This window comes from Lissotriton helveticus, chromosome 7 (genome assembly GCF_964261635.1).
Source record: "Lissotriton helveticus chromosome 7, aLisHel1.1, whole genome shotgun sequence".
Classification (NCBI taxonomy): Eukaryota; Metazoa; Chordata; class Amphibia; order Caudata; family Salamandridae; genus Lissotriton; species Lissotriton helveticus.
Genome location: NC_136068.1, coordinates 1956129652 through 1956155280, shown reverse-complemented (window position 1 = coordinate 1956155280; position 25629 = coordinate 1956129652). Strand labels below are relative to the sequence as shown.

At 52.1% G+C, this 25629-nt stretch overlaps 1 protein-coding gene across 2 annotated transcripts in view; it reads right to left on the bottom strand.

The window, feature by feature from the left end:
* Positions 1-16834: 16834 nt before the first annotated feature.
* The window catches only part of FAM131B (family with sequence similarity 131 member B), a 100481-nt gene continuing 91686 nt past the window's right edge, over positions 16835-25629 (bottom strand). For both annotated transcript variants that reach the window (XM_078651246.1, XM_078651247.1), the window contains one exon: positions 16835-19094. In XM_078651246.1, coding sequence (XP_078507372.1) covers positions 18565-19094 — 530 coding nt within the window. In that variant the 3' untranslated portion in view covers positions 16835-18564. The remainder of the gene's footprint in view (positions 19095-25629) is intronic.

Sequence of the window (25629 nt, the reverse complement as noted above, 5' to 3'; positions counted from 1 at the left end):
ACAGCAGGCACCTCTCGCACTTAGAGCAGAGGTAAATCACCGGTTGCAGTAGTGGAAGCTTCCATCTGAAGAGTGCAGCCTAGGGTGCAACAGCACAGGGCGCTGTCATGCACACTACACTATGCCCTGGTGAAGACCTGTCCACACAAAACATACAGCGCCCGTGCTCCGCTAAGAAGAGGAACGTGGGCATATATATTAATTATATATCCTCCTCCACTGCAATCACTAAAATACATACTAACCTGCGTGTGTATGTGTGTCCTATCTTTATGACGCCTCATGCTCAGTGTGAGAAGGATATGACGTCCCCTTCCTGACAGGTGATAGAAGCTTCCCACCTGTGGCTGCTCATCCATAGGTTCTCCATCTGCCATTGGGAGAGGCACCTGTGAAGGTAAGCTGATGACTCTAGGGAATGGATTCTACTATAAATGTCCGTATATATATATATATTTTTGGGGGAGAGAAAATTAGTTTATTGTGTGATTTTTTAAAAACCCATGCAGCAATATACAAAAACAGAGATTCATTGCTAGGTGCTTAGCTTTGATAACAAAGTTTAAAATTGGATACTGCCTAAGTGTGCGTATATTAGAGGGTACTTTCATGCCCCCTTCCCTCCTGGTTAATGCATGAACAATGGACCCTATTTTAAGCAAACTATTTAATTTACACCACCAGGTGGTTTCAAATGTTTATGTAGGACGGTTTGAAAGGAGTTGGCAAATTCCGGAAGCATAAATGCCAATAGATCTGAGGCGAGAGACCCCTGATTTTTGAAGCTAAAGATCTTTATTTTAGATGTATTTCTCTTACAATTGCCTTTGCTTCAATGTACATCAGTAGGGAACATGAAGTCCCCCAATGTTCTCTCTCTTGCTAATATTACAATCGTGGCACTCGGGTCTCTTCAGTTCATGAGGTGTTGAATTGATGGGGTGGAGGCGGGGATACTGGAGTGCGACTGTTGTTACTTTGATGTCTGGCTTGGTACCCAGCAGAGGCTCAAGGAACCACAGCCAAACCCCAGGACCCAGACTTCCTCATTCAGGAAGAATCTTGAAGTCCCCCAAAGGTGTCCAGGTGAGCTGATGCCCTTTCACTAGTGTCCATTTTGGGTCACAGGTTACTCACTGGTGCCCAGGGACCAGTTTATGGCCCGACTAGTCCCATTGACTAATCTTGAGGACATGAGAAGTAAGCGTAGAAGGTCCCACTAATATTCCTTAGGGGTGTCTAAATGTTCCAATGCCTGCGTCTCAGAATCTACCATTGCGCAAGAGCTTTTGCCGTGTGTGGTGAAGCAGCCACTGGCAGCAGGACACCTACAGTAGTCCATGGCGACACCAGTAGCTACTGGCCACTGGGCAGTGCTGAAGATGGACAGTAACTCCAATCGGAGGTAACTCTGTAAGGTGTACAGCGCTGCTCCAGAACCGCTCTGATTGAAAACGGATTCTTTCAGCCACATGGACTGGTAAGGCGCCGCGGCCTCCTGGCCCCTCTGTGGCTGTGATGAGGTAAGTAGCGCAGCCTATTGCCACAAGCCAGATCAGGGATGATGCAGGTTCACCCTTATTGATTATTGGAAGGCCCTAGAGCTGCTTTTCAACTCGGATGTCCTTCTTGCTTCTCCGGCAGCCATCGTGACTCGCGTACAGTTTCTTATCTTCGCGCTGTCCTTACGCAAGTCCTTCCAGACATCTGGACCTTCTGTTGATCTTCTTAGGAACCTGGTCAGTCCTCAAAGCGCAGCTCCACTGCAGGCGGTCAGGGCTTCCTTCTCACCCCTGTTCACAGCAGCAAGGGGCTCCTGAGGCTTTCCCCAGACAGGTCCAGGCTAGAGGGAGGGTGAGAGTCTGGCCGAAACTGGTCCGAAGTCCCTCTCCTACAATGGTTTTGCGAAACAAGGACTGGCAGAGGGGAACCACTAGTTCTATTTTTCTGTAGGTTAATTAGTGATGCCAGATCCAATCAAAGTATCTGCCTAATTCAAATGGTCAGGGCCCCACCAGCTCTTGTGCTGGACAGATGTCCCAGGCTTCCTGTGCTATGTCCACCCATTGCCTGCTCTGACTGGCGCAGGCGTGGTGTGCCAGACGCATTCTGGAGAGCTGCTGCCATTACCATGGCTGGGAGAAAGGAAACAAGAGAGGCCTGAGGTTTACCCAGGCAGGGGAAACCTACTCTTGTACCAAAGGGATTCGCTGGAGACCTTTGCTACCCACCAAGGAACCGGTTTCAGTGGGATGGCAGGGCGAGTGAACACGCAGGCTGCGATGTCTGCTGCGGACACCACGAGCCCTGTATACAAACACTGCCATCCACAGGTGGGATCCAGTGGACCTCAGCCATCAACAAACCCAGGCTCTGTCTGTCAGTCATTCCTCAGAGTTTACAAACACAAATGTCTACGGTGCCCGGTTCTTGTTTCTTGCTTATGGAGCCAATGTGGAGGCGTTTATTTACAAGAGTACAGTTGAAGTCAATGGGGGAAGCCTTGGAAAGGTATTGTAACTTACATTTTGGACTTTCCCTCAAGCAAATTTCTCTTCGGATATTACGTGTTTAGTCCTGAAGAAGGTGATTTAGAAACAGTTTACGCCACTGAGAAGTACGCTGATGCATTTTATGCAGACTTCTGCGCCTCTGACCACAGTGTCATCTAAGTGAACAAAAGATTTCACTGTTTTGCCTCAAGTAGATGTCAAGAGTGTAAGGGCCGTGGGGCAACGCAGACACACTTGCACCATGGTGCCAGGGTCCTGGCATTGGCGCCAGGGTCCTTGCATTGGCGCCAGGGTCCTGGCATTGGCGCCAGGGTCCTGGCATTGGCGCCAGGGTCCTTGCATTGGCGCCAGGGTCCTTGCATTGGTGCCAGGGTCCTTGCATTGGCGCCAGGGTCCTTGCATTGGTGCCAGGGTCCTTGCATTGGCGCCAGGTTCCTTGCATTGGCGCCAGGGTCCTTGCATTGGCGCCAGGGTCCTGGCATTGGCGCCAGGGTCCTTGCATTGGCGCCAGGGTCCTTGCATTGGTGCCAGGGTCCTTGCATTGGCGCCAGGTTCCTTGCATTGGTGCCAGGGTCCTGGCATTGGCGCCAGGGTCCTTGCATTGGCGCCAGGGTCCTGGCATTGGCGCCAGGGTCCTTGCATTGGTGCCAGGGTCCTGGCATTGGCGCCAGGGTCCTTGCATTGGCGCCAGGGTCCTGGCATTGGCGCCAGGGTCCTTGCATTGGTGCCAGGGTCCTTGCATTGGTGCCAGGGTCCTTGCATTGGCGCCAGGTTCCTTGCATTGGTGCCAGGGTCCTTGCATTGGTGCCAGGGTCCTTGCATTGGTGCCAGGGTCCTGGCATTGGCGCTAGGCACCGAACCGTGTGCCGGTTGAAAGGACAGGAATGCACGGTATCTCATAAATAGGCTGCATTGCTGGCTCTTCGATTTGGCTTAGGGCAGCGCAGCAAAAAAGACTTGCCCTCTGCGTTACAATGATTCGGCAAACCCGCCTGCAGCTGAACAGCAAAACAAATGAGATCTTTCTTTCCGGCAGTGCCCATACCTCCTGTACAGATGATTGATGGCTCCCGAAGTGGGTGTTGCCCTTCAACCTAAAAAGGTTGTAAAAAACCTATGCATCCTTATAGACGAAAACCTCATGATGAAAGAGCAGGTTGGGTCTACATGCGGTGACGGTTCCAGAATCACGCGAATGCTTAGGAGGCATTTCAGTGGCTATCTCTCCATACTAGAGATCCCCTTAGGCAAGCCTTGATTATCAGCCGCCTGGATAACGGAGACTCCCTTTTAGTTGTAGCTAAAGAAACCCTACTATCAAAACTTCAGGAAGTCCGGAATCGTGCAGGATGCCTTGTTTGGAAACTTCCTCCCCACACTCCCTCAGAGCGCACCCTCAGATTCCTTCACTGGCTTCCAATCAGTAAACACAACCAGGCACATGCATCAAAGTAAATACCGGTCGCAAATGGGCAGATTCTCAGAATCTGCCCCTTTGCGACCGGTATTTTTGCATTTGGGATGCATCATCCCAAATGCAAAAATCGAAATTTAAGGAATCTCTAAATTGAGATTCCTTTAATTGCGATAATTGCGATTGCATTTAAGGAATCCCAAATTGAGATTCCTTAAATGCAATGCATGAAAATCAAATAAATAGCGAATTCGCTAATAGGAGTAGCAAATTACCATGAAGTTGAAATTCATGGTAATTTGCTAAAACTTTGAAAAAAGCACTTTTGTGCATTTTTCAAAGTTTCATGTTGCGCAAACACATGCCCTTAGGGCATGTGTGTGTGCAACATATGTGCAGAGATCAATTTCAGGGGTGCAACAGGGTGTCATGTTGACACCCTTGAAATTGCATGAGGAATTTGCGAGTACCTACTGGTACTCGCAAATTGCTCATGCAATCTCCAATTCATTCCTAAGGGCCTGCAGGCCCATAGGAATGAATGGTACAGCTTTCCTTAATTGCGACTAGCAATTTGCGAGTAGCAATTAAGGAATGTTTAGGAATCGCTATTTTAAGAGCGATTCCTACATGCATCGGCTTTTGCTATTCCTAAATAGCGATTCCTTAAAAATCGCTATTTAGGAACAGCAAAAGGCTACGTTGATGCATCTGCCTGAACATCTTTAAGCTACTATGCCTGGTATACAAACCCCTCTCCAGGAAAGGCCCTGCTTATCTCCATAACAAACTTCACCATTGTCGTCCTATAAGAAATTTGAGATCCAAAGAGAGCTCCTGCTCTGCCCCGCCATATTCGCACAGTCAAACAAGGCAGCCGTTGTTTCCCATATCTTGGCGGTCATCCCTGGAACAAACTGCCCGAGCACACCTGCGACTGTCCTGGAATTGCCCAGTTTAAAAAAACTTTTAAAAACCTGCCGTTTTTAATTTCTTGTTGATCTTCTTTTCTCCTTACTTGGATAGCGTTTCCGCGCCGAGATACCTCCTCGGGGATGATTCCTTGTGCTATATCAAGTCCGCCTAACATAACATAACGAGCATAAGAAAGAACAAACAAAGGTAGGGTGAGCAGAAGGGCAAAGAGGGAGGAAGGGAAAGGTGAAGGGGGAATGTAAAAAGTAAATGGGGTTAAGAGGAAGGGATGGAGCCCAGAAGGCAGGAACCAACACTAATGTTTTAAACCTGTGATATAAAGACGAGACAAAGGTGAGGTCACAAGGCCTTTATTTTCCCTGGGCTGCACATGCCTTCGTCACAGCTCAGGTCGTAACAATATAGATATAATGTTTCCGTATATATATATTTATATATATATATAATATATTTATAATGGTTTGCTTTTTTCTTGTTTCCGTTATCACATATCAAAACATGCGACACTAGCAAAAACTGAGCGTAGGTTTCAAGCTGGAAGACCGAGGCGAGGATGCTGGGACCGGAGTGTCCGGCAGAAGGACCGGAGAGCCCTGCTATGGGGACAGTCGCGGCAGGAGTCCTGCTGCAATTAACATTGTGACTGCCTTGAAACAAGCAATCATCCACGGCAACCCAAGGCCATTTGCTCCCTAAAACCACCCAACATTCTTATAGAACAGGTTTGTTTTGAGGCAAAAGAGGAACACTAACTCCTCAGTGTGGCTGTGGGGAAGGGATGGTGGGCCATGCTGCTTGAGGATGACCACCATGTTTACTTGCTGCAAACCCCAGACAGGGCTCCCTACTCAACACCGTGAGCTGTTCCCTTGAGCTGGTTCCCACCTCTTTCTCTCAGCCCAATTGTGCGCTCCTTATGAGGTCTCAGATCTCTGGTGGCCCCTGCATGTACCCATGAGAGCCCCACGAATGCACGACTCACCTTACCCCTCCAGAAAGCCTTCCGTGCGCAGGTGGTTACGTGTCCTCATAGAAGAACTCTGCGTCCTTCCGCCAGCTCCTTCACCCCACTCCATTTGCAAAGCAATTTCATACATTGAGAATATAAAAAGTTCCCATTCCCACCCCCACCCCCACACGTGCATTGGGCTATAGCCCCCCACCCCTTCTTCTCACCCACCCACACCCACAACCCGTTCCCGTCAAAATAAAGTGTCAAAAACTCCAGCTGTGTCCTAGGAGAGCACCAGCCGGCCCCTCGCCTCTAAACAGAAATTCTTGGGAGGTTCAACCTGTGGGATCCATCTGTGACTTGCCAGCCCAGGCCATGCAGACGGTGCCCTATCCAGACCGCCAGCCTCGGGGCCTTGTTGTTACTTCCTGATGATACGGCAGCCAGGCGAATTAGCCACCGTCAAGCATCTGCCGGCACGCTCCAATGATGTGGGGGCAAGTTGAGCTAGCCAACCTCGGAGCATGTCATCACTCTCCAATGAGACAGAATTCATCTCAGCAATCCATACTCTGCGTTTCTATCATCACAGGATCAATGGAACCCGTAAACCTTCGATCGTGACTCCGTACGAGATGGGAGTCATGTTAGATAGTCAACTTCTGATTTTCTGCTGTCACTCCACTTTGGGTGTAATTCCGTTCAGCCGTTTGGGCTGTAGTCGCGATGAACGGTACCTATGGGAAATTGCATGGGGAAAACATGTTTTAGGACCCCCTTTTTTTCTCAGCCCCCACTTCACGAACCACCCCAAGACTTTCAGTATAGAAGCGGACCAGAGCGCCCCACCAGGATAGAGCGGGATGGTGTCCATTCCAGCGAGCTATGTCTGCGCTTTTACAAGGCTGTACAACAAGATGCAAAGTATGCAGGATTCATCTGACCTTTTACTGTTAACTCCTCAATGTGACGGGAGCCATCAGGAGTCAACCTTTGAGCTTCTACTGGACGCCCCTACTAGATGGAAGCCATCCTGCTAGCCACCATTGGGCTCCTTCTGTAACTCCCCAAGCAGCAGAAAGCCACCCTGCTTCTGTTGCAAATCACCATCAAGATGGAGCCATCCTAGCTAGCTATCTCTAGACTTCGACTGCAACTCCCTAACCAGCCCGCAGCAGGCTGTGCTAGCCATCCTCTGAGCCGCCACTGTGATCCTGCATCAGCACAGGGTTGATGTAAGTTGGCCGACCTCTTTGGTTTTCTACTATGGCTCCTCACCTAGATGATGCCTATTCCAGCTTGCCAAACGTGCGTGTCTACCACAACTCTGCAAGACAATATCCATTCCAAACATGACGCTCTTTTAAACGAGAGCCACCTGAGCTAACCTCTGAGCTTCCATCACAACTCCCCAGTGAGACTGGAGTCTTACAATCTGGTTAACGTTGGCGCTTCCACTGTATCCCCTTTTTAATGCACGTGTCTATTCCAGCCAGCTAACCTCAGAGATTTAATTTTGACTCACTACATAAACAATAAGCAGCCAACCTCCAGGTCGCTTTTGTGGTCCTGTCATGAGACATGAGCCATTATGGTGGAGAAGTGTGGCTCAATGGTTAGAGCGGCAGACCCTGATGCAGAGGTCTAGCCCGGGACCAGGGTTCAATTCCCCGCCTCAGCGGGTCTTGGGCTCAAAAATTCCACCGACCTGATAATTCTCGCCTCGGTGCCTATTCCAATCATGGAGTTCCACTCTGCAACTCTGGGCAACAGCTTGCATAATCTCCACAACGGCCCCCACAGCGCTAAGGATGCCTGGCTTCACCTTGGGGGTGCCCAGGAGTGGACACCTCACAGGGAAAGTCAGGATGGGTTCCACAGCGGTATTCGTACAAGCGCCTTGAGACCCTTGCGGGTGAGAAGTGCGCTATACAAGTATCAATTTACATTTATATTACATTTACATTTACATCCTAGCTAGCTAACCTCTCATCCTAGCCAGCTAACCTCTCATCCTAGCCAGCTAACCTCTCATCCTAGCTAGCTAACCTCTCATCCTAGCTAGCTAACCTCTCATCCTAGCTAGCTAACCTCTCATCCTAGCCAGCTAACCTCTCATCCTAGCCAGCTAACCTCTCATCCTAGCCAGCTAACCTCTCATCCTAGCTAGCTAACCTCTCATCCTAGCTAGCTAACCTCTCATCCTAGCTAGCTAACCTCTCATCCTAGCCAGCTAACCTCTCATCCTAGCCAGCTAACCTCTCATCCTAGCTAGCTAACCTCTCATCCTAGCTAGCTAACCTCTCATCCTAGCCAGCTAACCTCTCAGCTTCTACTCTGACTCCCCTAAATTGTGTCAGACATTTTAGGAAGTCAATGTCTAAACATCTGTCGTAACTGCCCAAGGAGATGGTAGCTGCAGTAACTAGCTGATCTCTGGTCTTCTTACAACTCCCATTTGTTGTCGGAGCCAATATGGCTAGCTAATCTCGTTGCAGCTGCCACCAAGACGGGAGCCATCTTGGCTAGCCAGCCATTTGACTTCTACTGTGACAGTTCATCCCGCAAAGCCAACCCCAGTACTTCTAGCACAACAACCGTAAGAAATGGGAGCCATTAGACTTACCCAACCACTCGGCTTCTACAGTGACTTCTATTTGTGATGGAAGTCATACCACCTAGCTAGTGCCTGGGTTCCTCCAGCATCTGCCTAATGAGATGAGCCATTACAGCAAGCCAACATCTGGGCATCTACCACGACTCACCAATGAACGAAGAACCCTTCTAGCTAGCCAAGCTCTGTTCTAGCTCAACACCTCACCAATCAGGGATTTGTGAAGCACACTACTCACCCATGAGTGTCTCAAGGTGCTCGGGGGGGTTTGGGCAGCTCCGGCTCATCCGACGAGCCAGGTCTCGAGGTTCTTCCTGAATGCTTGCAGTGTGGGGGTTCATCTGATGCTGGATGAGAGTTCTTTCCAGGTCTTAGCCACGATGTGGGTGAAGGATCTTCCTCCTGTTCTGGCCCTGTGGATGTGGGGGATTTCGGCTAGGGCAAGGTCGGCGAAGCAGAGGTTTCTCTTGGGTGTGTAGAAGGAGATTCTTTCATTGAGCTATTGGGGTCTAGTGTTGTGGATAGCTTTGTAGGGGTGTGTGAGCAGCTTGAAGGTCACTCTTTTTTCGACGGGGAGCCTGTGAAGGTCTCGTAGGTGCTGGGTGATGTGATCTTGTCTTGGGACAAGTCTGGCTGCGACGTTCTAGACGGTCTGGAGTTTGTGGAGTAGGGATTTGTTGATTCCGGCAGTAGAGGTCGTTCCTGTAGTCCAGTCTGCTGGTGATGAGTGCGTGGGTGACGGTCTTTCTGGATTGGGGGGTCCATTTGAAGGTCTTGAGGAGTATGCGGAGAGTGTTGAAATACTTGGAGGATACAGCGTTGATCTGTCGGTTCATGGTGAGGGAGGAGTCGAGTATGATGCTGAGGTTCCGGGTGGGGTCTGTAGGTATGGGAGGGTTCCCGAGGGTGGGGGGCCACCAGGTGTCATCCCACGCGGATGGGGTAGACCCGAGGATGAGGACTTCCGTTTTCTCCAAGTTGAGCTTCAGGCAGCTGCTGTTCATCCGGCACGTGATGTCCTTCATTCCTTCCTGGAAACTCTGTCTGTTGATGTTGGGTTCCTTGGTAAGTTAGAGGATGAGCTGGTTGTCGTCGGCGTAGGATCCCATGCTGAGTTTGTGTTTTCAGATGATGGTTGAGAGGGGTCCATGTAGATGTTGAAGAGCGTGGGGCTGAGGGAGGATCCTTGGGGTACTCTGCATCTGATCTCTGTGGATTCGGTTAGGAAGAGAGGTAGTCTGATTCTTTGAGTTTGGCCGGCGAGGAAGGAGCAGATCTAGTCTAGGCCTGTTCCCTGTATGCTGGTGTTGTGGAGTCTGGTGGCAGTGTGCGGTGGGAGACGGTGTTGAAGGTTGCTGAGCGGTCTAGTAGAATGAGGGTCGCCTCTGGTCATGGTTGAGGAGTGTGCAGATGTCATCCTTGGCGGCTAGGAGGGTGGTCTCGGTGCTGTGGTTGCTGCGGAATCCGAATTGAGAAGTGTCGAGGATCGTGTTGGATTCTATGAAGTTTGTGAGCTGGTTGTTGACGATCTTCTCTGTGACTTTGCTGGCGAATGGGAGTAGAGAGATGGGTCTGTAGTTCTTGAGGTCCGTCGGGTCTGCGGAGGGCTTCTTGAGGAGGGGTTTGACTTCTGCGCATTTCCAGTCATCGGGGAAAGTGCCTGTTTCAAGGGTGCAGTTGATTGTTCTTTGTAGTTCAGGTACTATGATGGAGGCGGAAATGTGGAAGATGTGCGGCAGGCAGGGGTAGGTGGGAGCTCCAGTGTGTATGCTCTTTATGGTCTTTGCGGTGTCTTCTGAGGTGACATGGGTCCAGGCGGTGATGGTCAGCTAGGTGGCGTTGCTGGTGGCCGGAGTTCTGTTCGTTGAAGTTGTCGTAGAGAGCTCTGATCTTGTGATGGAAGAAGGAGCCAAGTTTGTTGCAGTGGTCCTGAGAGGGACGGCGTCAGAGGTTTCACTGGGGGGGGTTGGTAAATTCTTGTATGATGTTGAAGAGTTACTTAGAGTTGCGGAGTTGGAGAGGATTCTGTCCTGAATTAAGTTCCTCTTCATGGATCTGATGAGTTGGTGGTGTTCTGTCATGGCGGTCTTGAAGGTGGTGCATGCTTCCGGGGTTTTGCTGTTCCTCCATGCTTTCTCGATTCGTCGGCACGTGCGTTTGGATTCTCAGTGGCCGTTGGTGAACCTGGTGGCTTTTGTGGTGCGTTGTCTGTCAGATTCTGGAATGGTGTGAGCGTGTGTGCGCAGTCGGTGATCCATTTGTGGAGTTTGTTGGCTGCGGAGTTGGCGTCGGTCGTGGTGAGAGGAGGAGTGTGGCTGAGGCCGGAGTTGAGGTGCCCTTCGGTGATCTTGTTCCAGTTTCTGCGTGGGGACGTGGTGTAGGCGTGTGTGCGGTGGATTTTGAGAAGGAGAATTGGACGCAGTGGTGGTCGATCCAGAGGGGTTGCGTGGTGTGACTGAAGTCAATGTTGTTTCCTCCTGCAAAGATGGGCCGAGGGTGTGTCCTGCCTTGTGGACGGGGGTGGTGACGAGCTTCTTCAGTCCGATGTTGGGGAAGAGAAGAAAGGTGTTTCACATAGTGAAGCTCTTCTCTTATTCGTCTAGACTGAAGTCGGCCCAGCTTGCCACCTCTGGGCTTGTACTATGACTCCCCAAGGACATTGAAGCAATTCTATGTATCCAACCTCTGGAGGTTTAGCATAACACCCAAAAGAACCGAAAGGCTTTGTAGGTAGTAGTAAAGCTCTCTTGTTCTACCACCTCTTTCCAGCTAGTTAGTGTCAGTTCCAGGGAGCCAACCTCTACACGTCTAGGCAACTGACCAATGAGACAAGAACCACTCCAGCTGGCCAACCTCTGGGGGTCCACTGCAATTCGCTGAGACAAGAACAACTCAGGCTAGCCAATCTCTTTGCATCTACCGCTACACACCAGTTAAGCAAGATCCACTCCAGCCAGCCAACCTTAGGACGCCTACCGCAGCTCACCAATGAGACGAGAACCACTACAGCAGGCGCCTTGGACTTCTATTCGACTCACCAGTAGGACAGCAGCTTCCCATACAAGTAATCCTGGCCACCACTCCTGTACCAGACCCCATTAGACCCGTAGGAAGTAAAGGCTATCCTTGAGCCAACTGCATTCCAGTACATGGTGCCTGGCTGGAGTCAGTGCAGACTCTGGAAGAGGCGGCATTGACCAGGGCATCCAGAGCACTGGCCTGTAGGGCCGCAACGAAGAACCTCCATTTCCCGGTTATCGTAGGCAGGTTTCGGTACGGTGCCTCAGCTGTGATTCAGGGTCTTCATCTTGGTTTCCACACTTCACCGCCAGGTGTTCTTTGGCTTCTCTTCTGTTTACCTTCTGGGGTCCAGTGGACAGCTGTTCTTGTGTTGGAGTCTTAGTCAACTCTGAGTGGTGTCCTATCCATCATAAGGGTGGTGTCCATACTCTGTTCCTTGCATCTGGTGAGCAGTTCCTGGTTGGAGATCGCTCGCGCAGCCATGCAATGCCCAGGACTCGTCTCAGGTCACTGGCGTGGAAAGCTGCTAGTTTGATGATGTCACTTTTCGTCATTCGCCAGTATTCAGATCCTGGCAAGAGCGTGGCCCGCACTCAGCAGGGAGGCTCCATACCTCAGCTCACAGCAGGCAGCAGAGAGGTGTGAGACCCCCCTCACAGCAGGCAGCAGAGAGGTGTGAGCCCCCCTCACAGCAGGCAGCAGGGAGGTGTGAGACCCCCCTCACAGCAGGCAGCAGAGAGGTGTGAACCCCCCTCACTGCAGGCAGCAGGGAGGTGTGAGACCCCCCTCACAGCAGGCAGCAGAGAGGTGTGAGCCCCCCTCACAGCAGTCAGCAGGGAGGTTTGAGGACCCCTCTCCCCTGGAGGGTCCATCACTCCTCACTGGGGAGAGGATGTGGTCTAACGGCCAGAGCTGCCGACTTTGGTGATGGAAACCAGGGTTCGAGCCTCGGGGTCGCGTCCACATCCTGTGATTCTGGGCAAATGACTTATTCTCCCCGAGCCTGAATGTGTAACGTAACCGGTGCTCATGTAAAGCGCTTCAATACCTTCGGGTCGAGTTTGTACTATATAAATCTGCAATTAAAAAAAACTTTAGGCCGCAGGGGGGTTAGAAGTCCCCTCCAGGCCCCCTACTTCCCTCCCGGTTACAGCCGGCCGGTTGTACACCCATGCGATCCAGGCCTCATTAATTGGGCGCTCCCGCCGGGATCGCGCTATAATTACATTCGCTGCTCAAATTAATTTACTTCGGTGCTCTGCGGGTGCCGGATGTGATTAAATCTTCCCGCCACTGGGACTCCATCCATCTCCTTCATTGATGGGGCTCCCCTGACAGTGGATAGTGGGGGAGGTAGTGTTGAGGGGGTGTCTAGCTGTAGACGAAGCATCGTTTCGCTCTTTGTGCTTGTGAGGCGCTCGTCTGCTTCTGGCCTGTCCACGTCAAATGGGCCTGTCCTTCTCTATAACACAGGTCTAATCCACTCTGGAACACCGGCCTGTCCCGCTTTAAAATGTGCACCAGTGCACTCTAGAACCTGCCTCTCCCTCACTCTAGAACCTGCTTCTGTTGCACCTAGAACCTGCCTCTCTCGCACTCTAAAACCTTCCCCTCGTGCACTCTAGAACTTGCCTTTCTCGCACTCTGCATCCTGCCTCTCCCTCACTCTAGAACCTGCCTCTCTCGCACTTTAGAACATGCGTCTCTCGCACTCTAAAACCTGCTTATGTTGCACCTAGAACCTTCCCCTTGTGCACTCTAGAACCTGCCTCTCTCGCACTCTGCATCCTGCCTCTCCCTCACTCTAGAACCTGCCTCTCTCGCACTCTAGAACCTGCTTCTGTTGCACCTAGAACCTTCCCCTCATGCACTCTAGAACCTTCCCCTCATGCACTCTAGAACCTGCCTCTCTCGCACTCTGCATCCTGCCTCTCCCTCACTCTAGAACCTGCCTCTCTCGCACTTTAGAACATGCCTCTCTCACACTCTAAAACCTGCTTATGTTGCACCTAGAACCTTCCCCTCGTGCACTCTAGAACCTGCCTCTCTCGCACTCTGCATCCTGCCTCTCCTCACTCTAGAACCTGCCTCTCTCGCACTCTAGAACCTGCTTCTGTTGCACCTAGAACCTTCCCCTCATGCACTCTAGAACCTGCCTCTCTCGCACTCTGCATCCTGCCTCTCCCTCACTCTAGATTCTGCCTCTGTCGCACTCTAGAACCTGCCCCTCTTGCATTCTAGAACCTGCCACTCTCACACTCTAGAATCTGCTTTTGTTGCACCTGGAACCTTCCCCTCTTGCACTCTAGAACCTGCATTTTCCGCACACTAGAACCTGCTTCTCTCTCACACTCTACATCCTGCCTCTTCCACACTCTAGATCCTGCCTCTGTCACTCTCTAGAACCTGCCCCTCTTGCTTTCTAGAACCTGCCCTTCTCACACTCTAGAACCTGCCCCTTGTGCACTCTAGAACTTGTCTTCTTGCAGTCTAGAACCCACCTCTCCCTCTCTCTAGACCCTGCCCCTTGTGCACTTTAGAACCTGCCCCCTCGCACTCGAGAACCCGCTCTTCTCTTGCACTCTAGAACCTGCTCCACTTTCACTCTAGAACCAGCCCTGATCACACTCTAGAACCTGCTCCTCTCTCACTCTAGAACCAGCCCCTCTTTTGCACTCTGGATCCTGCCTCATTTGCATTCTAGAAGCTGCCACTCTGTCTCACTCTAGAACCTTCCCCTCTCGCACTCTAAAACCTGCCTCTCACACTGTAGAGCCTGCCTCTCTCGTTTTCTAGAAACTGCCTCTAGAATCTGCCTCTTGCCCTCTAGAACCTGCCTCCATTGCACTCTAGAACCTGCCTCTCTCACACTCTAGATTCTGCATCTCTCGCACTCTAGAACCTGCCTTTGGAGCCTGCCCCTCGCACTCTGGAACCGAGCTCAGCCGTACCCTGGAACGTCAAAAATGTGTCCTCCTTTACAAAGCGAGTCTGTCCGGCACAGCAGAGGCCTGTCCCGGGTTAAAACCCAGATCTAGGCAGCGCTGACTGTGATCGGGCACAGGAGGGTCTCAGTTCTGCCACCTGGGGGCGCGTAGAGGGGGTCAGGCATCCCAGGGGTCTCCTGTGCCAGATCCCAACCAGCGCTGGCCACTTTGCAGAACTGGACCTTCTTACCACGGTGAAAGTGACCCCCCCTCCACCCCCAAACCCTCAGCTTACAGGAGCAGATCCACCTTGAAACCTGCAGGGAGAACTCTGCAGCAGGCACTCAACCCACTGAGAGGGGTTGGTGCCCGCGTCATGAGATGGGCCTAGACTGCCGCCCCCTGGTGTAAATCACGGCTCTAGACCCCTGGGTGGGTGGGGTCTGACAAGGCCATCTTGTGCTTTTCATTGCTGCTGGTGAGAAGTAAGAACATAACTTACTGAGAGTTATTGGGGTCAAGGCGAACTCCAAGTCAGAGAAACTGCAGCTTTAAAAGCTTTGCATGTCCTGCAGTGGTCATAGTCTGCCCTCTGCTGCTCAGAAAGGGGGACTGCAGCTTTGTGGTACTGTAAGAGAGGTCATAGTCTGCCCTCTGCTGCTCAGGAAGGGGGACTGCAGCTTTGTGGTACTGTAAGAGAGGTCATAGTCTGCCCTCTGCTGCTCAGGAAGGGGGACTGCAGCTTTGTGGTACTGTAAGAGAGGCCATAGTCTGCCCTCTGCTGCTCAGGAAGGGAGACTGCAGCTTTGTGGTACTGTAAGAGAGGTCATAGCCTGCCCTCTGCTGCTCAGAAAGGGGGACTGCAGCTTTGTGGTACTGTAAGAGAGGCCATAGTCTGCCCTCTGCTGCTCAGGAAGGGAGACTGCAGCTTTGTGGTACTGTAAGAGAGGTCATAGCCTGCCCTCTGCTGCTCAGAAAGGGGGACTGCAGCTTTGTGGTACTGTAAGAGAGGTCATAGTGTGCCCTCTGCTGCTCAGAAAGGGGGACTGCAGCTTTGTGGCAGTGTAAGAGAGGTCATAGCCTGCCCTCTGCTGCTCAGGAAGGGGGACTGCAGCTTTGTGGTACTGTAAGAGTGGTCATAGTCTGCCCTCTGCTGCTCATAAAGGGGGACTGCAGCTTTGTGGCAGTGTAAGAGAGGTCATAGCCTGCCCTCTGCTGCTCAGGAAGGGGGACTGCAGCTTTGTGGTACTGTAAGAGAGGTCATAGCCTGCCCTCTGCTGCTCAGAAAGGGGGACTGCAGCTTTGTGGTACTGTAAGAGAGGTCATAGTGTGCCCTCTGCTGCTCAGAAAGGGGTGCTGCAGCTTTGTGGTACTGTAAGAGAGGTCATAGCCTGCCCTCTGCTGCTCAGAAAGGGGGACTGCAGCTTTGTGGTACTGTAAGAGAGGTCATAGTGTGCCCTCTGCTGCTCAGAAAGGGGGACTGCAGCTTTGTGGCAGTGTAAGAGAGGTCATAGCCTGCCCTCTGCTGCTCAGGAAGGGGGACTGCAGCTTTGTGGTACTGTAAGAGTGGTCATAGTCTGCCCTCTGCTGCTCATAAAGAGGGACTGCAGCTTTGTGGCAGTGTAAGAGAGGTCATAGCCTGCCCTCTGCTGCTCAGGAAGGGGGACTGCAGCTTTGTGGTACTGTAAGAGAGGTCATAGCCTGCCCTCTGCTGCTCAGAAAGGGGGACTGCAGCTTTGTGGTACTGTAAGAGAGGTCATAGTGTGCCCTCTGCTGCTCAGAAAGGGGTGCTGCAGCTTTGTGGTACTGTAAGAGAGGTCATAGTGTACCCTCTGCTGCTCAGAAAGGGGGACTGCAGCTTTGTGGTACTGTAAGAGAGGTCATAGTCTGCCCTCTGCTGCTCAGGAAGGGGGACTGCAGCTTTGTGGTACTGTAAGAGAGGTCATAGTCTGCCCTCTGCTGCTCAGAAAGGGGGACTGCAGCTTTGTGGTACTGTAAGAGAGGCCATAGTCTGCCCTCTGCTGCTCAGAAAGGGGGACTGCAGCTTTGTGGTACTGTAAGAGAGGTCATAGTGTACCCTCTGCTGCTCAGAAAGGGGGACTGCAGCTTTGTGGTACTGTAAGAGAGGTCATAGTGTGCCCTCTGCTGCTCAGAAAGGGGGACTGCAGCTTTGTGGTACTGTAAGAGAGGTCATAGTCTGCCCTCTGCTGCTCAGGAAGGGAGACTGCAGCTTTGTGGTACTGTAAGAGAGGTCATAGTCTGCCCTCTGCTGCTCAGGAAGGGGGACTGCAGCTTTGTGGTACTGTAAGAGAGGTCATAGAATGCCCTCTGCTGCTCAGGAAGGGGGGCTGCAGCTTTAGAGGTCACAGTGCCACCTGCAGGGAGAGAGAGAGGCCTCACTCACTGAGTAAATAGATCAATCTGTGCCCCTGGCGCTGAGAAAACTCTGGCCCCTTGGTGCTTAGAAATGCAGGAGCAACTTTAAGGGCTCTCACAGCTCTTCAGGAAAGGGAAAAGAGATGAAAGACTGCCCTCTGGCGCTCAGAAATGGAACTGCAGTTTTTGAGGCTCATGTCTTGCACTGGGAAAAGAGATCAGGCCCTGCAGGATGGTGCTGAGCAATGGAAATACTAATGTAGAGGCAGAGAAAAGAGATCAAGCTGCGCCTCCTGGTGTTGAGGAGTGGAACTGCAACCCCAGAAGACCTCTTGCTCCTCCTTTGAGCTGTGTCTGGTGCTCAGAACTGAAACCGAAACTTTAAAAGCTCTTTCAGCTTAGACTCCGCGGGAAAGAGAAATCAGGCTCTGCCCTCTGTTGCTGAGAAATTGAACTGCAGCTGCAGAATGCCCTCCAGCTCTTGATGCATTCCACTCTAAGCCCCCTGGTGCTGGGAAACGGAACTGCAGAATATCAGCCCTTCAGGCCCCTCCTGGAGAGGCAGCTCCATCAAACTCTGCCCTCTGGTGGTGCAATACAGGATTTCTACTGTAGATGCTCTAGTGCACGATATGTAAACACTGACCACTGGTGGCGAGATTTGTAACTGCAGCTAAAGGCTAGTTTGCTCCAATATTACCTGCAGTCGCGTCTCCTGTTTGGTTGACCTATCTCTTTCAGTTTGACCTCTTTCAGTCAGAAGGTACCTTCCCAAACACGAGGCACGACCTAGGAGGTCAGTGCAGACAGAAGTCACAGATTGAACACTCCCCAATTAAAAAACTAAAAAACAAAGGCAGTGATTATAACCAACTGGCGCTGTCCCCTCAGCTCTTAATCTCACAAAATCAAAACATTTAAGGACTGAACGTAAAGCATCAGTGGAAGAAAAAAGGCAAACCTCCCATCAACAGGTAGGGTGATGACTTTGGCAACTGAGAAACGTTTTGCAAGGCCTGATAGGAAGCCCTTATCCCTATTAAATGCCCCACCCACCTCTGGGGTTCTTACACCAAGTGCTGCGAGAAAGCGACAGAAAAACACCCCACGCGCAATCAGCTGAGGATGAAAAGGCAGATGGAGTCTGCCCCCCACACGGAGGGCTGGAGCAGTGTATTGATCATTTTTGGGGGAAAATGTCCCTTTCAGGCCCTTCCTCTGTCCGCGTCAGTACCTCCAAAGGGCCCTGTCATTCTTGGAACTGACAAGGGTTGGTGTTCAGGCATTGTTGCGGACACAGCTGCATGCTTTCTCTGTGTGGAGAGCCTCTGCTGGGGTCCTCTTCCTCCAAGAGCGTGGGAGAAGCCTCATGCGGGGAAGGCATGTGTGAGATTCTGTGTGTGGACTGCCTCTTTCTGGAGATTGAGCATGAGGCCACCATCGCTGATGACGTGCTGTCCAGGCAGCTGTCTGTGCGTCTTTGTCTGAGTCCCTCCATAGTCAACGGAGAGGGGATGATCACCCCATTCCTCTCTGAACAGACCAGTGACCAACTGGGTGTCTCTTTCTAGAGAGACGTCCCCTCAAAACCATTCAGTGGGTTTAGGCGAGTAATGGACACCACTATGTCTTAATGAGGTGACCTGCTGTCTCTCTCTGGAAGGCGGTCGGCGAGGCATCCCAGAGACCAGCTTTGAAGTCGAATGGGTCTCACGTTGTACAAGCTGATTTGCTGTGCGGGCGGATGAAATGGCGAGAGTCTCCCATGCTCGGTCGCATTGCTCCCTCCTTACATCGCCTGAAGAAGATGCTCAGTTGTGGTTCTCTGGGTCTTCCTCATCGAACGACTGCACCCCGGACGATGTGACATCCGATACCTTGCGACTGAGGGCTGCTGGCTCGGGCTCCTCACGAGGCGAGAGGGACTCCAGGTCCCGGCACACTGCATCGTCTTCTTCAGGTGAGGGCTTCTTGGATATCAAGGGTGCATCGTCTAGGGTGGCTTCGAGCTCCTCTACCTCCTCCTGGGCGATCCCGGGGAAGGTGGTGCTAGGGTCAGGGAGGGAGGAGGGCGAGGGCTGGCTCTGCCACACCTCGCTGGCCCCCATGGCGGCATTCTGCTGGAGGACTTGCTGCTGCAAGCTATTGTGCACCAAGAAGTGTTGCTGTTGCAAGCTCTGTTGGTTCTCCTCGTAGCTCTGGCCGGCATAGGAGCCCGCAGCGGGCGATGCGATGAGAGACTGGTCACTGGCCTCCCAGGCATCTGACGAGCCCAGGCAGTACATGCCCTGGGAGACATACGAGTGGGGCCAGCTTCCCGACTGGGTCTGCACAAGGTTATCTGCAGGGAGAAAAGAAGGAGACAGGGAGAGAGCATTAGAGCCAGGTGGACAAAACATGACGTCTCAGCTCATCCCATACCCAAGCTGATGGCATGCATGGTGGGCTGCAGCCGGGAACCAGTGGCCACTGGTATGTGGTGCTGTGCTAGGTGGAATGGCATGCATGGTGGGCCGCAGTGGTAACCAGTGGCCACTGGTATATGGCGCTACACCAAGTGGAATGGGAGAGAGAAAGGAGGACGCAGAGCTACTGTTGAAGCCAGAGAGCTCAAGCAACACTGTTGGACTTGGCACTTCTGGCAGGTTCACCCCTAAACTTTTTGCTTTTAGTTGTGACCTGGTGTTAGTGATTTTTGGCTTCGGGGCACTTTAACACAGTGTCCCAGTGTAAAATGCGTGCGTGTGGTGAGATTAGCTTGCCCTCCCAATAGGAATGCATGGGGAATGTGAGTGTCCATGGTAGTTCCTGATGCGTGGGGAGTGCAGGGTCGAGTTTGGTATGTGCGAACTCGTGATGTGCTGCGCGATGATGTGTGCGGATTTAATGTGTCTAGTGTGGAAGTGCCACTTCTTAAAGTTGGCATGTCTGTGTGATAAAGGTGAATTGACTGTCTAGCTTCTGATTGGCTGGAGCTGGCTGGTGTGCCTGGCTCCAAGAGTCAGGATGGGTCTGCCCCGGTGGTGAATGGAGAGATCTGCATGATTGATGTGAGGGAGGAGTGCACCTGGGACCTGAATAGGGCTGGGCCTTCCCTACACAATGCTGGCTCCGCCCCCTGTGGTGCGACTGATGACCCTAGCTTGTCCTATGAACGAGGAGAGGGGCTGAGCACAACAGAGTGCTCCAGAACCAGCTGCGTCTGATTTTCCCCCCTCCCTGCAGCCAAAGAAAAAGGAATATGTGTATAAAAGAGGGGCTGTGACCCCATGAAAATGTTCTTTCCTGATCCTAACTTGAGGGGGGCCTGCTGCTGCTGCTGGGCGCCAGGAGGACCGCTACTGGGGACTGCCTCCCTGCCTGGAGGACCCTGTGAGCTGGCCCCTGGGCCCAGCCCTTGCCCCCCCTGCCTTCCTAAGGACTTTTCCCTGGACTTTGCCCTGTAGCGCCTGGGAGCGCTTTATTTGTCCTAGAAGCGTCTGAGGGCACTTAATTGTGGTGCTGGGGAGCGCTTTGTTTTCCTGAGCACTGCTTCCCATTTTGAACAGCAGCCCGGAGCTGCGATTCCAGTTCTGAGGGATTCCCCCGGCGTGGGGATCCCCCTACCCTTCGATTCTCGGCACGGGTGCCCACCCCGCTTATTGGTCATACTTTTGAATCTTTAGCAGGTGCCCGCCCTGCAGAAATTGCCGCTCTATATTTTGATTCCATAGCGGGTGCCTACCCCTCATTTGTGTGTCGTGGAGCGGGTGCCCATCCCGCTTGGTATGTTTAAAGAAGAGGGAGCCTACCCCTCATTGCCGCTGTATTGAGGAAATCACCGCGGCCGGCCCGGGGTGCTTCCTGGAAAGGGCCATGCTGGGATAGGCTGAGGCGTCCCTGAGCCTGGAGGCTCATCGCGAGGGCCGCGCTGTGGTTGGCTAGCGCCCCCCTGAGCCGGATGCTCGCCACGAAGGGCCGCTCCACCATTGGATGACCCGCAACTCTGCACCTCGAGCCGGGGGAGCTTCCCCGAGGTGAGGCGGCGCCTGTCCCTGCTCCTGAGAGACCGAGGAAAGATCTTTAGACGGACAGCCCTGAAGAGGAGTCATGGAAGCCAGTGAGTGGGGCCCTGGGGGTTAAGTGTTGTGAAGGGGGTGTCGGGGCACATTACCGGTGCCCGCCCCTCCCCTACTGCCGGTGCTACCTTCATTTTTGGGCCACCTTGGCAACGTAGGAGTCCCAGAGCGGGACTCCGATGCCAGGGGGCATTATTGCATTTCGAGCCCACGAGGCTCCAACGTGTTGGCAGCATTCCTGTTCTAGAGCCCGTGGCTCCAACGTTGGGGGCCGCATTTTAGTTCCCGAGCCCTCGAGGCTCCAACGTGGTAATTGAGGCATTGTTTTTATTTAGAGCCTACGTGGCTCCACCGTCGTAAGGGGCATTTTGTCATTTAGGAGCCCACACAGGAGGCTCAGAAGGCACGCTGGTGCCCATACACAGTTCCCCAGCTGCCCAGCAATTAGTGGGCAGCTGCTACGTTTAGGCCTGTTCCTCCTGCGCATTCTTCTTTGGCTGCCTGCGCAGCCAGCCCTGACATTTTGTACAAAGGGCATTTTAGCCCCTGAGAGGCCAAGTTGGCCTGGGGTCAATTATGTGATTTTTGGCGCAAATGAATCCCCATTTCTAACAAACACCATAAGGTACAAGTCAAATGGACGGGGTGGTCCTTTGGACCACCTAAAGGAGTACCATTTTTTTTTACGTGATTGTCATATGTTTTCAATAAAGGCTTTTTTTGTAAAAAAAAAAAATGAAGATTTTTCAGGCCACAAAGTTCAGCCATTGAACCAACCACAAGGGGGCACTACACTCTTGAAGAGTCCACAGCCCCAGCTCAGGGTGCTCAAAAAAATATGGTAAGTTCTCGGGTCATAAATGTAATGACCCAGGAGACTTCCTGTGTTTGTTTTAATGTTTCAGAGGGGCTGTTGCACACCCTTCTGTCCCATCAACATTTAAAAAAGCTTGGGGGTGCCCATACCCCTCCTAGAGTCACCACCAACATCGACATTCTTTATTAAAAAAAAGCCCTTACAGGGCCTTTTCTGGTGTTCCCCAGCTGGAGCAGTGAATAAGTGGCTACTCTGGTAATTTCACATTCACTGTTTTTAGTTTGGGATAGTGGTCCCCTCCTTCACCAAGGAATGTCATGGCCCCTGGGATTCCATCTGCTGGGGCTACTTTTCATTTTACGGGGCGTGTGGCCACCTCCCCAGCCCATTAGAAGGCCTGCGGGACATTTCCCCCGGGGACGCAACACCGCCCAGGACATCACTAACCATTGCTGCCTATGGGGCTGGGGGGAAGCCCAGGGCGCCAGCAGCATGGCTGAAAGTAAAGAAAATAAAAGAGCTGTGATGCGGACAACGCTGGTTGCATCATAGTGCTTTAAAAAAATCTACCTGTCATGTTGTATAGCAGCTGCTGTGCAACATGGTCGGAATTAAAAAAATATGCTTTGGCGTTTCCTTTGAAATTAGAAAGAGGTCTACACATCTCTGTGTATTAAGCTGAAAACCAGGGCATAAGTTACCAAATTATGCAACCCAAGACCAAGCACAGGTGCAGGAACTTTCATACCAGAGGTAGTCGTGGGCACAACTCATTGAACAGACAAGATAACTGGCTGCCTCTGAAAACCGATACTCAACACCGAGGAGTCACTGGAGCAGAGACACCGTGGCGTCCCCACTCACAGGCTGGCGGGAAAAGAGAACCGTTGATCCAATAGGGAGAAACGTACGTGCGTAAATGAGGGGAAGAAAAAAAAAGAGAGGGCACTATCATTCACGTGAGGAGAACGGTAGAGGTTGGAACGGTTACCGCTGTGGCAGGTATGGAACGTTGCTATTGCAGCGTTAAGATTGAAGTCAAGTTAATTCACAGCTGGGTATGAGTGAGTGTAAGAACTAAGGGGCATATTATCAAGAACGGCATTAAAAAAACATGTTTTTATCGGCAGGAAACTGCCGCTAAAGTGGCAATAATGGGCTTGATAAAACGCCCTTGTGAATTCCCGTAGAAGCCCAGGTTCTGGGGTGAACCTGGGCTTCTATGGGAATTCTCTACGGCATATTATCAAGCCCCTTATCGCCGCTTTAGCAGCAGTTTCCCGCCGCTAAAGCGGCGATCATTTTAACGCCGTTTCTTGATAATATGGCCCTAGGACAGATGGTAGAATATTTTGGGCGCGACAATGTTATGTACGAGTGGTTTGAATGTTGTGGAGAGTGAGTATGTGTGAGAAGTGTGTGAGTTAAGTTGTGAGTTTTGTTGGCAGGTTCGGGGTTTAGAAATCGCCACCAGAGGGGTGGGTCATCATCGAAAGGAAAAAGGTTAACTACGAAAAAAGTGCTGTGAAGTGAATATCGCTAGCATCATAGCACTTTTTCAGATGGGGGGACAGGCAAGCACGGATGGGGAAGTGGGGGTGGGCACCATCAAGAAACAACAACAGGGAAGCAACATGGAGAAGGGGTGGGTGGGAGGTGGAAGAAGAAAGACCACCCGAATCACATCACAAACGTGAGCAGCGAATGGGCACTGATAAAGCTGGATTATTGCCTACTTGGTCCATGCTCAACACAAAGGAAAGGAAGTGATGCCCGGCATGCGCTGGCCAATTAGGAAGCAGCAAAGAAGAGCGGCAGCAAAACCAATGAAGGGTAAGCAATGTGGGAGCTGGAAGACCTTTACCGAGAACAATATCTCAAACATGCGAGAATGCTTGCAGTGCATGCTGCATTGTAGGCTCAACCTAACACGGGTGGCTTTTAACAAATGTTTTATCGGCGCCACGGATCCTTCACGCTTTGTGGCAGAGACTGAAATAACATTATGTGGCGGGGATTGTTGTGCACTGCGTGTTATTGTTACAAAGCTTGGAGCAGTCAGTGGGTCCTAACACATAGCGGGGGTTGGGAGGCTTTGACTGGCCGATATGTATCATTACGGGGGCTGACCTCAGACTCTTCACGTGGAACGCCTTGCCTGGACCACATCCTTCCTCTCCGGCAGAACCCAGAGCGTCCGCCTCCCACCCTTCCGCTCAAAAACCACCGAGATCATCTGCGGCGTCCCACAGGGATCCTCCCTCAGCACGACGCTGTTCAATATCTACATGGCACCGCTCGCCCACGTCGCACGACAACATAACCTCAACATCATCTCCTACGCCGACGACACCCAGCTGATCATATCCCTCACCGAAGACCCCCACACCGCTAAAGCCAACCTCCACAGAGGAATGAAGGCCGTAGCCGACTGGATGAAGCACAGCAGACTGAAGCTGAATTCAGACAAGACGGAGGTCCTCATCCTCGGGCCCACCCCATCAGCCTGGGACGACTCTTGGTGGCCATTGTTGGAATCTCAGGCAGAGCAATACTCTGGCTCAAATCCTTTCTGAGCAACAGGTCCTTTCAGATCTTTGAGGGAGATACGGTCTCCTCCAGAAAACCTCTGAGCTGCGGGGTACCGCAGGGCTCCTCCTTGAGCCCTGCGTTATTTAACATCTATATGAGACCATTGGCTGAGGTCGTCCGTCCGTTTGGTATTAAGATCATTTCATACGCGGACGACACTCAGCTAGCGGTCTCCCTGGCGCAGGAGGACGGCCAATCTGCACATATGGGGTTAATGAAATGCTTGGAGGAAGTAAAAAGATGCATGATGACATCCTCCCTTAAGCTTAACGGGGATAAAACTGAGCTGATGCTCCTGGGCCCCGTTGTTCCAACGCACTTTGACTCCCTCTGGCCTCCATGCCTAGGTACTCCCCCTGTACCCAAGGACAACATAAAAATCTTGGGGGTATGGCTGGATAAAGCCTTAACCTTTAACACCCAGGCCACGAAGCTTTCCTCAACGTGTTTTGGCCTCCTTAGGATGCTGAAAAAAGTACTTCCACTCCTACCTATGGAGGCCAAGCAAGTTGCTGTCCAAGGCCTGACCCAGTCTCGGCTGGACTTTAGCAACGTCCTGTATCTCGGTGCGCCCGATTACACACTGCGCAAGTTGCAGATTGTCCAAAACTGCACGGCTCGCACATTGCTCCAGTTGCCACGCAGACTGTCAGCCAAACCTGGGCTGAGTAGCCTGCATTGGCTCCCGGTCCGGCAAAGAATTGCCTTTAAGGCAATGTGCATATCCCATCAAGCTTTTTGGCACAAAGGACCGGCAATTAGCCGCCAACTAATCACACAGTACCACCCTAGAAAACACCTCTGCTCTAGCCAGGCCTTTTTAGCCACAGTTGGTGGCAGGATGTTCTCCTATAATGCCGCCAAACTGTGGAACTCCCTTCCCCTCCAACTTAGGTCCAACCCTGATCTGCCCTCCTTCCGCAAGCAATTAAAGACCTTTCTTTTTTAACGCTCATAACTAATCTAGCTGATCGCCTTGACAAGTGGCCCCACTCTCTAGTTAGCGCTTGGACACCTCAGGGCAGCAATCGCGCTCTATAAGTCTAAGTTTCATTTCATTTCATTTCACATCACTAGGCACAGCCCCGGAACCCACAGACCACGCACGAAACCTGGGGGTCATCCTCGACTCCACCCTCTCCATGACCAGGCAAGTCAACGCCGTCTCCGCGTCCTGCTTCAACACCCTCCGAATGCTCTGCAGGATTTTCAAATGGATCCCCCCCGGCACGAGAAAAAACGTCACCGAGGCCCTCTTCACCAGCAGACTCGACTATGGGAACACCCTCTACTCAGGAACAACAAACAAGCTCCTGAGACGACTACAACGAATCCGGAACGCCTCGGCACTACTGATCCTCGACGTCCCCCGACGCAGCCACATCACACGCCACCTGAGAGGCCTGCAC